This window comes from Mytilus edulis, chromosome 7 (genome assembly GCF_963676685.1).
Source record: "Mytilus edulis chromosome 7, xbMytEdul2.2, whole genome shotgun sequence".
Taxonomy (NCBI): domain Eukaryota; kingdom Metazoa; phylum Mollusca; class Bivalvia; order Mytilida; family Mytilidae; genus Mytilus; species Mytilus edulis.
This window is the reverse complement of record NC_092350.1, coordinates 51,741,104-51,756,586: the sequence shown is the minus strand read 5'-3', so window position 1 is coordinate 51,756,586 and position 15,483 is coordinate 51,741,104. Positions and strand designations below refer to the sequence as shown.

General features: G+C 31.7%; 1 protein-coding gene across 1 annotated transcript in view; it reads right to left on the bottom strand.

Annotated features, from left to right (window-relative positions):
* Positions 1-202: 202 nt before the first annotated feature.
* Positions 203-15,483, bottom strand: part of LOC139481759 (eukaryotic translation initiation factor 4 gamma 1-like) — a 40,890-nt gene continuing 25,609 nt past the window's right edge. Inside the window, exons 8-11 of the mRNA XM_071265248.1 lie at positions 10,898-11,002; positions 10,160-10,322; positions 8,479-8,606; positions 203-2,892 (exon numbers count right to left, since the gene is read on the bottom strand). Coding sequence (XP_071121349.1) covers positions 1,933-2,892; positions 8,479-8,606; positions 10,160-10,322; positions 10,898-11,002 — 1,356 coding nt within the window. The 3' untranslated portion in view covers positions 203-1,932. The remainder of the gene's footprint in view (positions 2,893-8,478; positions 8,607-10,159; positions 10,323-10,897; positions 11,003-15,483) is intronic.

Sequence of the window (15,483 nt, the reverse complement as noted above, 5' to 3'; positions counted from 1 at the left end):
TAGCTTGGAATAGTTAAATAAGTTTTCAGAATGTATGTGATGAGTAGTGAATTGGTCTGCCTTTTCTTTCTTTTTGGATCGTGTTGGAATTGCATTATCTTTATTAGTGTTGCGAGGTTCTGGTTTTCATTGTTACACAGTGGGTTTTATTTATATTCATTGTTTCTGTTTTGTGTGTAATGCTACATTTTGGACATACGAAGCGTTAGTCACCTTTATTATATGTGATTTATTACAGTATTGCACATAATTAGACAAATAAACAATAACATGAATGTAACTTTAGGAGACGGAATACATTCCTGCATCTCCATTTTCTTAGCAGATCAGAAGTTTATTCGTCCTTTTGTCATAATAAATTGCTCTTGGGTTTTTAATACCTTCCGGTTTAAAAGACTTGAATGCTGTGCCGTCTGACGAAATACTAGCAATTTGACCTGAGTTTGCACCCGCAACAAAAACATTTGAACTGTTATCAACAGCAACTCCACGCATTTTCTTAATTTCGTCACGATTTTGCCATCTCCAATGAACTTTTCCTTCCATGTCGTAACATGTTATTGTGTCACTCGAGCCACCTGTACTATAAATTTTGTTCTTGAATACAGTAAGCAGACTTGGGGTAATTGTAATTGTAATCGTTAATCAGCTGTAATTGATTACAATTTTTCAAGTAATCATTGTAATCATTAATCATCCAAAAATCTGATTACATGTAATTTAATTTACTCATGACAATTACTTTTCAAAATGCCCTGTTATCCTGATAACATTTTGATTACATTCTGATTACAATGAAACAAATCTTGAACTGTGTTTATGGTCAATACAATGTAAATGAACCTTTTTGCTATTCTTATTTAATAAATATTTAACAAGTTAAGATATTATGGTTAACTTTATCAAGCATGTTAATTGATATGTATACTTCAGTAAACAAAAATAAACTGTTACAATATTAAAAAGTCATCATTAGCCTAGGAAGGCCTTAGTAAAATATATTGTACATATATTCACAATTTATAAAAGATGTATATTTGATAAAAAAAAAAGTTATATTTAAGCAAAATTATATTTTTCTTTCACCCTGAATTATAATCTTATGTTAATATTGTGATGATTGTAAACTTTGAATTGACAGGTAGGAAACCAATTAAGGTTTGTTTTTATTGCAATTTCTAATTAAGTATAGGACAATATATATGATAAAAGATTAATCAGACATGTGAAAATTACTCTAATAAGCACAAACTAAATTAAAAGTTGAACAAATATCTTATTTCAAATAAGCAAATTTTTGTATGTACTTAGACTGGACATGTAAAATGCATTGACTTGTAGTAATTGTATTTTGTTTACAATTTATTTAAACAATTCTATTAATTTTTTACATTATTTTTATCTGGTAACTTTATTTCATTCATATATTAACTTCCAAAAACTGCACCTTGAAATACATATAAAGTCTGGAAGAGGTCAGAAAACTAACAGCAAACTTTTTATAAAGGCTTTAAGCCATATTCAATTGAAGTAAAATAATTCAGAGATCAATGATAAAAAAGTGTAATGGGTGACATAATGTTCATGTATGTCTGAGGTGAACTTTTGTGGTTTATTAAATATATGAAGTTGGAAGTTATCATTTTAAAATATATATAAAAAAATCCTTTCTAAAAAATACTATAGTTATATTAAACGTTAATTCATTCACATCATTCAAAATATTTTTGTTTTCCTTTAATTCATTGTAATCAGATGTAGTCATGATTACTTTGCCAATGTAATCATTAATTTAATCAGACACTTTCAGAAATGATGTAATCATTAATTTAATTTAATCGTACAAATGACAAAGTAATTGTAATGTAATCAATTACATTGAAAGTAATCAGACCCATATCTAAGTCAGTAAGATACTAATTTGCATCATGACTACCAAAGGTCAATGTTCATGTCTTCTACATGTGTGCATGGTGCAGCAACTATTTGTGCTTGTTTTAATTTTGATTTCTCATGAACGATTTTCGTCTGTTCAAACGAACTTGAAACTTCTCCAAAAGTCTTTAAGTCTTTTATAAAATTTCTCAGTTTGTCGTTCATTATAACTGAGATGACGTATCTATTCAAACTGCCAACTTCGCATAAAACTTCTACTTCCCTTTCAGTTTTATACAGTTCCCTGTCTATTTCCTTTGTGCTCAAGAAGGTCTGCAAATTCGAAGCATACTGCTTTATTGGTTCCATGTTTTCAAGTAGACTTTCTATTCGAGATGATTGTACTTCCATCTGCTTTGATATTTTCTCGATATTTCTTTGATGGTGGTTCTCTTTGTTGGACAGTTCGTGCAATATTTCCTTCTCTAAGATATCTAGACGCTGATTAATTTCTATTCGCATCTTTCTGATTTGTTTCTCTATCATCTCACGTTGAACTTTAAGATCATTTAAATTTTCTTCTTTTTCTGTAATGACTTCAGAAAAAAATTTCTTCAGACTATGTAGACGCTCCTCAATATCCGCGAATGCGACTGATGATTTTGCGTTCTGAATGACGTCATCAAGAGCTGGCAAATCGGAACATTTCTTATGATCTGTGTCGATGCATCGTTTGCAACAAGGAGTCTCGTGACTTCGACAGTAGTTTTGGAAACTTGACCCATGTTTTTTACAGTGATGCTTGGTTTCTAATACAAAAGGGGGTAGTTTCAAGTAATTTTCTACAGCTATGACTTGATGATGTTTTGTTGCCTTGGCAATACCATGGTGTTTAATACATTCCGAACAATAGGCTTCTTCACATTCCGGACACCATTCGACAGCTTGTTTTGATATGGACTGCCCAGCACATACGTCACAGGGGGGACTTACAGATGTAGCCATGTGCCACTTATTCTGAAATTTTAAAAGTAAAAAAATGAAGATCAGGGTAAAAATCCAAGGTAAATAAGGCTTAATTCAGCTCTGGGGTAAATAATAGACTTAGGAAGTCATTTAATATTCTAGATAGAAGTCAAATGTTGAAAAGACCCATTTATACACACTTGGTCCGAGACCACAATTATTTCGTACTGCATTTCTTTTAGAACATAAATGAAAATTAAAAAAATCCCACCTGCGCTTTCTCAATGAAATTTTCACAGTGTGTTGTACTACTTTTGAAACAAATTATATCAAAATTATAAAAAACTTCATCGGCTCTAACTCAAAATATGGACAAGTCAGGCCTCTACAATAACTTTTTTTTCAACTTGTCCTGTATATACAAAATTTACTTGTCCGAATGAAATTGTTACTTGTCCAAAAAATTTCTATTAAAAATAACCTGTTTACATTTTTATTTGATTAAAGGAGCAAAACGAATTAAAACAATATAACAGAATTTGGTAATCTTTTTTTTAAATACTTTTCAAAAATATGAGTCAAGCACAACTGCGAAACTAGTCATATCACAGGAATTAGGTTCTAATTTCCATCAATGCTAGTCTCATCAGACTCTAATCATGAGGCACCATCTGATAGGCCTGTACACTCATTGGATTTGTATTCTGTTTGGTTTTTTTTTCAATTAAAAAAAGTTTATTCAAATGCAATCAATAAAAAGAAGAAGATAAGCCATCATAAGGTCTGATTGCCAATGAGACAACTCTCTGCAAAAGACCAAATGACACAGAAATTAACAACTATAGGTCACCATATTGCAAGTATTGTTTTTTTCTACTTATGATCTAATATGATTTTGTGAATTTTATCGTAAATAGAAAAAAATATTTTTGTGAAAAAATTACCAGTATGGTATTTATTATAAGGAACATAATAAGGTAGCAAAATGAGGTACTGATTTGTCTTGGTCTCGAAATGTCTCCTGCCTTGTCAAACTGTTAAAAATTATCGATTGCAAGTAAACATGTTGAAGAAAAAGGTTTTGCATTTGAATAAATAGAATACACATGTCAAATTTATATTTGTTTTCTTGTTTTTTGTTTATGATAAATTACTTTGTTCATCAAAGTTGGATTAAATTTATTTTCTGCAGAATAATTGTACTTGTCCCGACGGACAAGCTTGATACAGCTTTTACTTGTCCGTCCTTTTTATACGACCGCAAAAATTGAAAATTTTTCGGTCGTATATTGGTATCACGTTGTCGTCGTCGTCGTCCGAATACTTTTAGTTTTCGCACTCTAACTTTAGTTTAAGTCAATAGAAATCTATGAAATTTAAACACAAGGTTAATGACCATAAAAGAAAGGTTGGGATTGATTTTGGAAGTTTTGTTCCAAACAGTTTAGGAATTAAGGGCCAAAAAGGGCCCAAATAAGCATTTTCTTGGTTTTCGCACTATAACTTTAGTGTAAGTAAATAGAAAACTACGAAATTTTGACACAAGGTTTATGACTACAAAAGGAAGGTTGGGATTGATGTTGGGAGTTTGGGTTCCAACAGTTTAGGAAGTAGGGGCCAAAAAAGGGCCCAAATAAGCATTATTCTTGATTTTCGCACAATAACTTTAGTATAAGTAAATAGAAATCAATGAAATTTAAACACAAGGTTTATGAATGAAAAAGGAAGGTTGGGATTGATTTTGGGCGTTGAGGTCCCAACAGTTTAGGAATTAGGGTAAAAAAGGGGCCCAATTAAGCATTTTTCTTTGTTTTTCACACCATAACTTTAGTATGAGTGAATAGAAATCTATGAAATTTAAACACAAGGTTAATGACCATAAAAGGAAGGTTGGGATTGATTTTGGGACTTTTTGTCCCTACAGTTTAGGAATAAGGGTCCCAAAGGGTACAAAATTAAACTTTGTTTGATTTCATCAAAAAATGAATAATTGGGGTTCTTTGATATGCCGAATCTAACTGTGTATGTAGATTCTTAATTTTTGGTCCCGTTTTCAAATTGGGGTACATTAAGGTCCAAAGGGTCCAAAATTAAACTTAGTTTGATTTTAAACAAAAATTGAATCCATGGGGTTCTTTGATATGCTGAATCTTAAAATGTACTTAGATTTTTGATTATTGGCCCAGTTTTCAAGTTGGTCCAAATCGGTGTCCAAAATTAAACTTAATTTGATTTCATCAAAAATTGAATAATTGGGGTTCTTTGATATGCCAAATCTAACTGTGTATGTAGATTCTTTATTTTTGGTCCCGTTTTCAAATTGGTCTACATTAAAGTCCAAAGGGTCTAAAATTAAACTAAGTTTGATTTTAACAAAAATTGAATTCTTGGGCTTCTTTGATATGCTGAATCTAAACATGTACTTATATTTTTGATTATGGTCCAAATCAGGATCCAAAATTATTATATTAAGTATTGTGCAATAGGAAGAAATTTTCAATTGCACAGTATTGCACAATAGCAAGAAACATCTAATTGCACAATATTGCGCAATAGCAAGAAATTTTCAATTGGAGTTATATTTCTTTGTCCAGAATAGTAGTTGAATCAACTTAAATCATCTTTTTATACAACATACAATGTATATTTACTTTTACTACCAACTGATAAATTAAAACAATCTTTACCATTCAGTGATAACAAGCACTTTTTTACATTGTAATATTTTATGATGTATTTAAATGAGTAGTTATTGTTGCAAACTCCATTAGGAATTTGAATTGAGATCAGTTTTGGAATAAGGGAAAGGGGATGTGAAAAAAAATGGGGGTTCAATTTTTCTCATTTCAGATTCCATAAATAAAAAGAAAATTTCTTCAAACATTTTTTAAGGAGGATTAATATTCAACAACATAGTGAATTGCTCAAAGGCAAAAAAATTGTTAAGTTCATTAGACCACATTCATTCTGTGTCAATTATTTAATCAAAATCCAAATTTAGAGCTGAATCCAGCTTGAATGTTGTGTCTTATACTCGCCCCAACCGTTCAGGGTTCAACCTCTGCGATCGTATAAGGCTGCGCCCTGCGGAGCATCTGGGTTCCCTCTGGTACCGGACAATCGGACAAGCGTTATTGTCGAGGCCTGCAATTTTATGTTTAGGGCGTCTTGAAATCTTTTGCCAGCTTCCGAAGTGCTAATTTTTAATCTTTTTCAGCTGGACCAAATCACTACTTTCCTTTAAAATTCTGCACCCAAATTTTTTTACAGTGTAATTTCACCCCCCCTAATTACAATTTGAGGCATTAAACATGGAGAAATTAATTTGGAAGGGGTATCAAAATTAATGGCAAGTAACCCAATGTCAACACTAGGGACTATATTCGTGAACAACGAAAATCAAGGGACGACAATTGTGGTCTCGGTCTAATAGGATAGAAAGAGTTGACCAATCTTAAAAAAAATTGGTATGACCAAAGCTTTATACATATATAAGACTGCTTACAAAGTTTCATAACAATATGATATAAATCATAGACAATATGTTAAATTCTATACTCATCTTTGCGCGTTAAATTTTGACGTTAAAATTAAAAAATTTCAACTATCAACATTTGGGGCTTTAAAAATTAAAATATTGCAAAAAAATACTTTTTAATTGCCTTACTATACCAGATGCTTCGCAGGGCGCTGCTTTAGATGACTGCAGAGGTCGAACCCTGAACAGTTTGGGAAAGTATGGAATATGGACACAACATTCAAGCTTGATACAGCTCTGAATTTGGATTGTGATTAAATAGTTGACAAAAAAATAGGTTTCTGACACAGAATGAATGTGGTGTAAGAACTTAAACGTAAAAACTTAAGATGTTTAAATTGGACATGGATAACCGGGGCCAAATATTAAAAATCTAAATACATGGTTTGATTCAGCATATTGAAGGACCCCATATATTCAATTGTTGTTGAAATCAAACAAAGTTAAATTTTGGACCCCGATTTGGACCAACTGGAAAACTGGGCCCATAATCAAAAATCTAAGTACATGTTTAGATTCAGCATATCAAAGAACCCCAAGAATTCAATTTTTGTTAAAATCAAACTAAGTTGAATTTTGGACCCTTTGAACCTTAATGCAGACCAATTGGAAAACAGGACCAAAAATTAAGAATCTAAATACATGGTTAGATTTGGCATATCAAAGAACCCCAATAATTCATTTTTTGATGAAATCAAACAAAGTTTAATTTTGGACCCTTTTGGCCCCTTATTCCTAAACAGTTGGTCATAAACCTTGTGTTAAAATTTCATAGATTTCTATTTACTTATACTAAAGTTATTGTGCAAAAACCAAGAAAAATGCTTATTTGGGACCTTTTTTGGCCCCTTAGTCCTAAACTGTTGGGACCAAAACTCTCAAAATCGATCCCAACCTTCCTTTTGTGGTCATAAACCTTATGTTAAAATTCCATAGATTGCTGTTCACTTATACTAAAGTTATTGTGGAAAACCAAGAAAAAAGCTTATTTGGGCCTTATTGGCCACTAATTGCTAAACTGTTGGGACCAAAACTCCCAAATTCAATCCCAACCTTCCTTTTATGGTCATAAACCTTGTATTTAAATTTCATAGATTTCTATTTACTTACACTAAAGTTATAGTGCGAAAACCAAATGTCTTTGGAGACGACAACGACGCCAACGTCATACCAATATACGACCAATATTTTTTCAATTTTTGAGGTCCTATAAAAATGGCTTGGTTAGAAGCATCCCCTTAGAACTCATTCTAGAGATCACACTATACATCTTAACACATAAATTGTATAAAGCAATTCTCAGCATTTCATTACTTTGTTATACCTCAAACTCACACTGAAAGTGAGACATTAATGCCACATTTGTATATGATGTACAATTGAGAAAGTATACAACACTTTTTTAGCATTCTTTCTTAATCAAAGATTTTTGTGTTTTTAAGTCTCAGAATAAAGTTCAACACTATTTTTATCTGGCAGGGATAACTAATATTCATCATAGACTTTTTTTCATATATGTTCCAATACGAATTCTATATAACGTAGGTGATTTGATTTTGGGTGTTTTAACGACACGTTTAAGCACCGCATTTAGGCTATTTCGTGGCGGTCAGTTTTTATTGGTTGAGAAAGCCGGAGTGCACGAAGAAAACCATTGACCTTCGATAGGAAAACTGACAATCCTATTCAATAAAGATTAGAGTCGAGTTCACCTGCACGAGAGGGGTTCAAAACCACTGTCATCGTATATTTGTTCCGCCTAACAGAAGTTCCACTGGAAAATTTGTTATAAACAATGTCATAATACCTATTCCTGTTGGAATAAACAGTCTATACCATTTACAAAACTGATTTATTCCGTTAGAAACTTATACTGTAATATTTATTCCTGTAGAAATAATATTCCAGAATATTTCTTCCTTTTGGAACTTATATTATGAAGGAACTTCTATTCTGTGACACCACAACCTCAGTGTTTACTGGATAGTGATTACAGGAGTAACTACTTTGACCACTCTGCCACTATAACATAGGTGAGGTCATGTGTAAAGCAGAGGGAAGTACATATATCACATCATTATGCATATGAATGTACTTACTTTGGATAGTCTTAACCTTGCAGGATCAATAGTTTGTCTTTCTCCTTTCCTACTGGGTGGTCCAGCAACTGTACTCCAGCCATCAGGTGTAGCACCCATTGAACCAGCGTCTTTACCAAGTCGTGGATCTAAAATGTTGGTTTTTATATTGTATTGATTCAACTAAGGTACATGTTTTAAATGGTCTACATATTTCAGTTTCACATTTGAATGATTTGTATAGGCGTACATGTTTTAAATAGTCCACACATAATTCAGGTTTTTGAACCATACTGTCCTAAAAAATGAGGGACTTATGTTTATTTTCATGTTGAAATGTTTCATCTATAGGTATACGTTTTAAATAGTCTAGATATATTTCAGTTTCTTTGAGTGTCAATGTTCAACTACTGTAAATTCAGATATTATTGCGATGGTTTTATTATTGCGAGTTGTAAACGCAATAGTTTAAACTTTCATTTTGAAATATTTTATATGAATTTAACAGGATTTTTCACAAAATAGTAAAAATCAATATCGCACTTAAGTCGTAAATGATAAAATCACAATAATAAATGCACGCAATAGTTTCAGAATTTTACAGTACCATTTTTTTAAAATGAATAAACTACTGTAAATGCAGAAATTATTGCGATGTTTTTATTATTGCGAAAAATGCGACAGAGTTATAATCGCAATAATTTAAACTCATGCACATTTTGAAATATTTTTTATGAATATGAAAGGATTTTTCTCAATATCGCAAAGATTTAAATCGCATTTGAGTCTAAAATGACAAAATTGCAATAATAAGTGCACGCAATAATTTCTGAATTTACAGTATCATTTATTACATTCTGAAATATAATAATTTTTATGATAATATGCAAGATCTTTTTTTTTATCCAAAGTAAGTACATTCATATGCATAAGGATGTGATATATGTACTTCCCTCTGCTTTACACATGACCTCACCTATGTTGTAGTGGCAGAGTGGTCAAAGTAGTTACTCCTGTAATCACTATCCAATAAACAGCTGCGCTATGAGCGCATGATACGCCCGACGTCTGGTGTGGAAGTTTAATGCAATAATCATAAATAGTTTCTGAGATACGGCGGGACATGTGAAACCCCCCCTCTTTTTTTTTTTACAAAAAACTATAAATATCACTAAAATCAAATTTTGAATCAAAACCGAAAAGTTTACAGATCTTTAGATTAATATAACAAAGAAGTGTGTAAAGTTTTAAGCAATAATCATAAATTGTTTTTTAGATACGTCGCGACATGTAAAAAAAACCTCCCCCTTTTTTTTTTATACAAAATACTCAATAACTCAAAAATGAAATTTTGAATCATCACCAAAAAGTATACAGATCTTAAGATTAATACAACTAAGAAGTGTGTAAAGTTTTAAGCACTAATCAAAAATCGTTTTTGAGATACAGTTCGACATGTGAAAAAAACACACCCCTGTTTTAGTTACAGAGTGCCGTAACTCAAAAAGTTTTAATTTTATTTTCACCAAAAAGTATACAGATCATTTGATCATCATAAGAAACAACTATATAAAGTTTCATCAAATTTGGATAAGTCGTTCTCAAGTTATGGTGCGACATGTTTACGCCGGACAGACAGATAGACGGACGGACAGACAGACGGACGGACACCGGACATTTGTATACCATAATTGACTCCTACCTCCTCCACCTCGGCCACCACGCCCACCACCTCCTCCAGACTTTGCTTGTGTATTCAATGACTGGACCATTAATTGTTTCTCCTGTTCCTCCTGCTGAGCCTCTTTGTGAATCTGTTCTATCGTCTTTGGATTACTTTTATCTCTTCGTGGTACCCAATTGCTCTTTAAAAATAATAGATATAGTTTAAACACATTAAGGTTGTTTTTTACGTCAAACTCAGTATTGTCTAGTTTATGTATTTCCAAATACAATTACTTTTTATGTAAACAGCAATATATTATTTTTGATGTAACCAACTTCAGAAACGAGGAATTCAGTTGTTCACCAGCATTTATGTAAGCCAGGGATAACTTTTTCATCATCATTAGCTGAATAAACACGATAAAAGCAAAAAATTGGCACCTAAATCGTGTGTGAAAAACAAATGGTGTTTTATGGTCTGCTACCAATAATTCTGCACACATTATAGATTTTTTTTGCAACTTTTGTTGTTTTTGTGCCGTTTTTCAGGGGACTGACTCATATACTAGCTTATAGCAGTCATACATTACGTTTTAATTTAAATAAATCATATATCCATTTAGATTAGCAGTTATTCATATTAATCTGGTTTAGAAGGTTTTCTACATGTACTTTTTATTTGAATATTATTTGGAATGATATCAAGCACCAGAGAAACAGTTGAAACAAGTGGCAACTATCCATTCCCTCAATTTTAGAATGTTTATATTCTTACCATTCTGAGTTCTATCACATCTTGTAAAATAAATTTCACTCTTAATGAGGTCTTCTTTTCTGCTACCAACTTATGCATTATTTGGAAATACTGATCTACTCTTGGCTGAAAAAGAGAATACATTTCAGTATAAATCTATAATCATGATAATCATGTTGTTACAATGGTAATGTGGTAATGTTTAACCAACTTACACCACAAGGTCCTTTCTTTAGATACATTGAATTCCTTTTTATCAATGAACAGTAATTACTGATAGTAAAATTTTTTCAGTAAAGCACAAGTAATTATATTTGCACTTCATTATTTTTTATAATTTCAATACATTTATTTTCAATGTAACCAACTTCAGAAACGAGGAATTCGTTAATTCACCAGCATTCATGTAAGCCAGGGATAACTTTTAATCATCATTAGCAGATTACACTGATGAGAAACAAAAGCTATGTTATAGCCCATCCTTTGTGAGTATTTTACAACTCAATAAATATTTGTAAACTATAAAGTGTGATCTTAAATTAAATACATTGAAACGAAACATGTCGTGAGAAATTTCATTTTGACACAGAATTATTTTCAATGATCAGTTTATACAGCCAATCGGATGTTTTTTTTAAAACTTTCTTATGTTGTTGTCGGGTTGCGATCTGATGTACACTACATTTCTTTATATACATATATATATACACCTAGCAACTTTGTAAAATGAGGAATTGTCCCTCTCCCTTACAATATTTTTTCCAATGTAAACATCTTCAGTTCTAGGAATTCGTCAGTTCACCAGCATTGATGTTAGCCAGGGATAACTTATGATCATCATAAGCTGATTACCAGGTGACTAGGAGTAAAAACAATCAAATAGTCCATAATTTATAATATGTTGAAAGTACTTTTACATTTTGTCAACACTGTTAATTGTAATTCCAAATCAACAAGTAGATAAGAGTTTGACAGACACTTCTTGTCAACCCATATAGTAACCTCTGGACATTTTTGTTTTGTTTTTGTAGATGTCAAGGTTGCTAACTCATTAAATATGTTCCCAACATTTACAACTAATAATTGTCTCAATGTAAGCAGCTTCAGAAACGAGGAATTCGTTAGTTCACCATCATTGATGTAAGCCAGGGATAACTTTGTCTCATCATAAGCGTACTACACTGTGAATGATGAGAATTAGATGCTCCTTTTTTTTTAAAATATCATTTTATATTAACAGTTTAGGATTTCACAACTTATTTATTGTTTTCGCACTGTATATTGTGATCAAAAGTTTATTGGATAACACATACTAAAGGTGTGTTACATCTGAGCATGGGACATTTAATTAAGATCAAAAAGTAACCTCTTGATGCCTTTTGGGTTTTTTGTTAATTGGCTGACTAGCTCATACAATATATACCTACAAATTTTATTCACAGTACATGTTTGATTTTTGGATTTTTTTGAAAATTAGTCCATAAGTTTTAAAGAACTCTCCCTAACATAATACAATTGTCGATGTATACAGTTTCAGTTCGAGGAACTCTTTAGTTCACCAGCATTGATGTAAGCCAGGGATAACTTTAGATCATCATAAGCTGACAAACACTGTTATAGCAGTCAAAACAATTCTACAGTCCATAATTTATACACAGTATATTGACATCCAAAACGTTGAAATAGACAGACTCAAGGTAAATTCTAGCATTTAACAGACACATCTCTCAAGTCTCTATAGTTAAGACCATATAGCAAACTTCAGATGCTTTTTAGTTTAAATGGTTGTGGTCTCGCATAACATATACCCTGTATCTGTTTTCATATTTAAGAAATGGTATTTCTGAACTCTTCCTTTCAAATTAAATGTTCAGGGATAACACCTTCAGCTCGAGGAATTTGTTAATTCAACAGCATTGATGTAAGCCAGGAATAAATTTAGATCATCATCAGCTGATTACACTGTCATGTCCGTCTAAACAGCTGTAGTCAATAATTCACATGCTAGTACAACTCATTTATTATTTCAAAATTGTTAACTGAAATCCAACAAGTCATTAAAATATACAAACTTTTGTGAGTTTGAACATGTACATAGTCACCACACACCATTGTAGAGACATGTACATAGTCACCGCACACCATTGTAGAGACTTTGGGACTATTTAGCAACCTCTTCATGTCTTTGATTGATTCATATGTTTGTTCAGGTTGCTATTTAATTTAACATATACCCCTCCCCCTTTTTCATCTTTAAATAGAATTTCCTGCTCCCCCTTTCCCTTACAAATTGAAATTTCAATGTAAAAAACTTCAGCATTGAGGAATTCGTCATTTCACCAGCATTGATGTTATGAATAAGAATTCAAATAGGCCAAACATGTTAGTATTTCACATCTTCTTTATATTGTAAGCCATGATATGTTAGATAAAGCAGACTTCAGATGTGTTTAGCTTAAAATGGACATTTGCTTCTTTAACAAAGACAAAATTGGAACTTTTAAAACTCTTTTATAGATTTTTGGTTAAGGGATTACTGGCTCATTTTGGCATTAACCTACAGCTACTTTTATTTAATTCCCAGGTTTATTTGGGGATAAAATAAAATCATTTTATTTTTTTAAAAGGGGTGGAATTCCATATGAACTCTATCGTACATAATAAATTAAACAGCTTCCGTTTGAGGAATTCGTTAGTTCACCAGCATTGATGTAAGCCAGGGATAACTTTAGATCATCATAAGCTGACAACACTGTTATTGCAATAAAACAATTGTAGTCCATAATTCAAATGTTAGTTTTCACAATAGATTCGTTATTAACTGGAATTCAATAAAAAGTAAAATCACAAAAATACCGAACTAGGGGAAAATCAATTCGGAAAGTCTATAATCACATGGCAAAATCAATTAACAAAACGTATCAAAAACGAATGGACAAGAACTGTCATATTCCTGACTTGGTACATGCATTTTCAAATGTAGAAAATGGTGGATTAAACCTGGTTCTATAGCGCTAACCCTCTCACTTTAATGACAGTCTCATCAATTTCCGATATATTTACATTGATGCGTTAAATAAACAGACACAATAAATAAAATAGTCAAAATATGGGTACATCAGTCATCATCGTATAACAATTCAATAAGTCATTGAAAGATACAGACTTGAGGTGAGTTTAAACAAGTAAACAGTAAACAGTGCCAATACTATGAGACTATTTGACAATCTCTTCATGTCTTTCATGGACTTTTTTTGTTTGTTTGGTTGCTGTTTAGTTTAACATATAACCACCCCCTCCCCCCTTTTTTATAATTAAATGGAATTTTCCATTTTCTCCCTTACAAATTGAAATTTCAATGTAATCAACTTCAGCAACGAGGAATTCGTTAGTTCACCAGCATTGATGTAAGCCAGGGATAACTTTTCATCATCATAAGCTATTTACACTGTGATGGGTATAAGAAAATAAATAAGCCAACATGATAGTATTTCACACCTTGTTTATATTTCCATTCTGTTGCATAAAGCAGACTGTAAGATGACTTCAGCTTAAAATGGACATTTCTTTAACTAAGGCAAAATTGGAACTTTTAAAACTCTTTTGAAGGTTTTTGCTTTAGGGATTACTGGCTCATTTTGGCATTAACCTACAGCTACTTTTATTTAATCACCAGTTTTATTTGGGGATAAAAATAAAATCATTTTATTTTTTTAAAAGGGTGGAATTCCATATGAACTCTTTCGTACATAATAAATTTTAAACAGCTTCAGTTCGAGGAATTCGTTAGTTCACCAGCATTGATGTAAGCCAGGGATAACTTTAGATCATCATAAGCTGACAACACTGTTCAGGCAATCATAACAATTCTACAGTCCATAATTGTAATTCACATACATATCTTTAATTATTTTAATATTGTAAAATGCAATCTGATAAAGCATTGAAATATACAGACTTGAGGTGAAAAATAACAGTAAACATTGCCAAGACAATATGATATAAAGCAATATCTAGGTGTCTTTATATTGATTTTATTTTTTTTGTGGGTATTAAAGTTGAAGATCGATTCAAAATACGAACTATGTCCAGTGCACGATGTTTTGTCGATATTGTCAACATCGCAATGTCAACTTTATATTGTCGTTGTTGTGTTTACATTGTATCCTATCAATATGTTCTATACCTTTCTGTTTACATCGTTCACATCGTATACATCGGGATGTTGACAATATCGTGTCGATATCGTGTTTATATTGTATATATATAGAGTCTATAGCTTTCTGTTTACATCGTTCACATCGTATGCATCGCGATGTTGACAATAACGTGTCAACATCGTGTTTATATTGTATATATATATATATAAAGTCTATACCTTTCTGTTTACATCGTTCACATCGTATACATCGCGATGTTGACAATATTGTGTCAACATCGTGTATATATAGAGTCTATACCTTTCTGTTTACATCGTTCACATCGTATACATCGCGATGCTGACAATATCGTGTCAACATCGTGTTTATATTGTATTTATATATATAAAGTCTATACCTTTCTGTTTACATCGTTCACATCGTATACATCGCGACGTTGACAATATT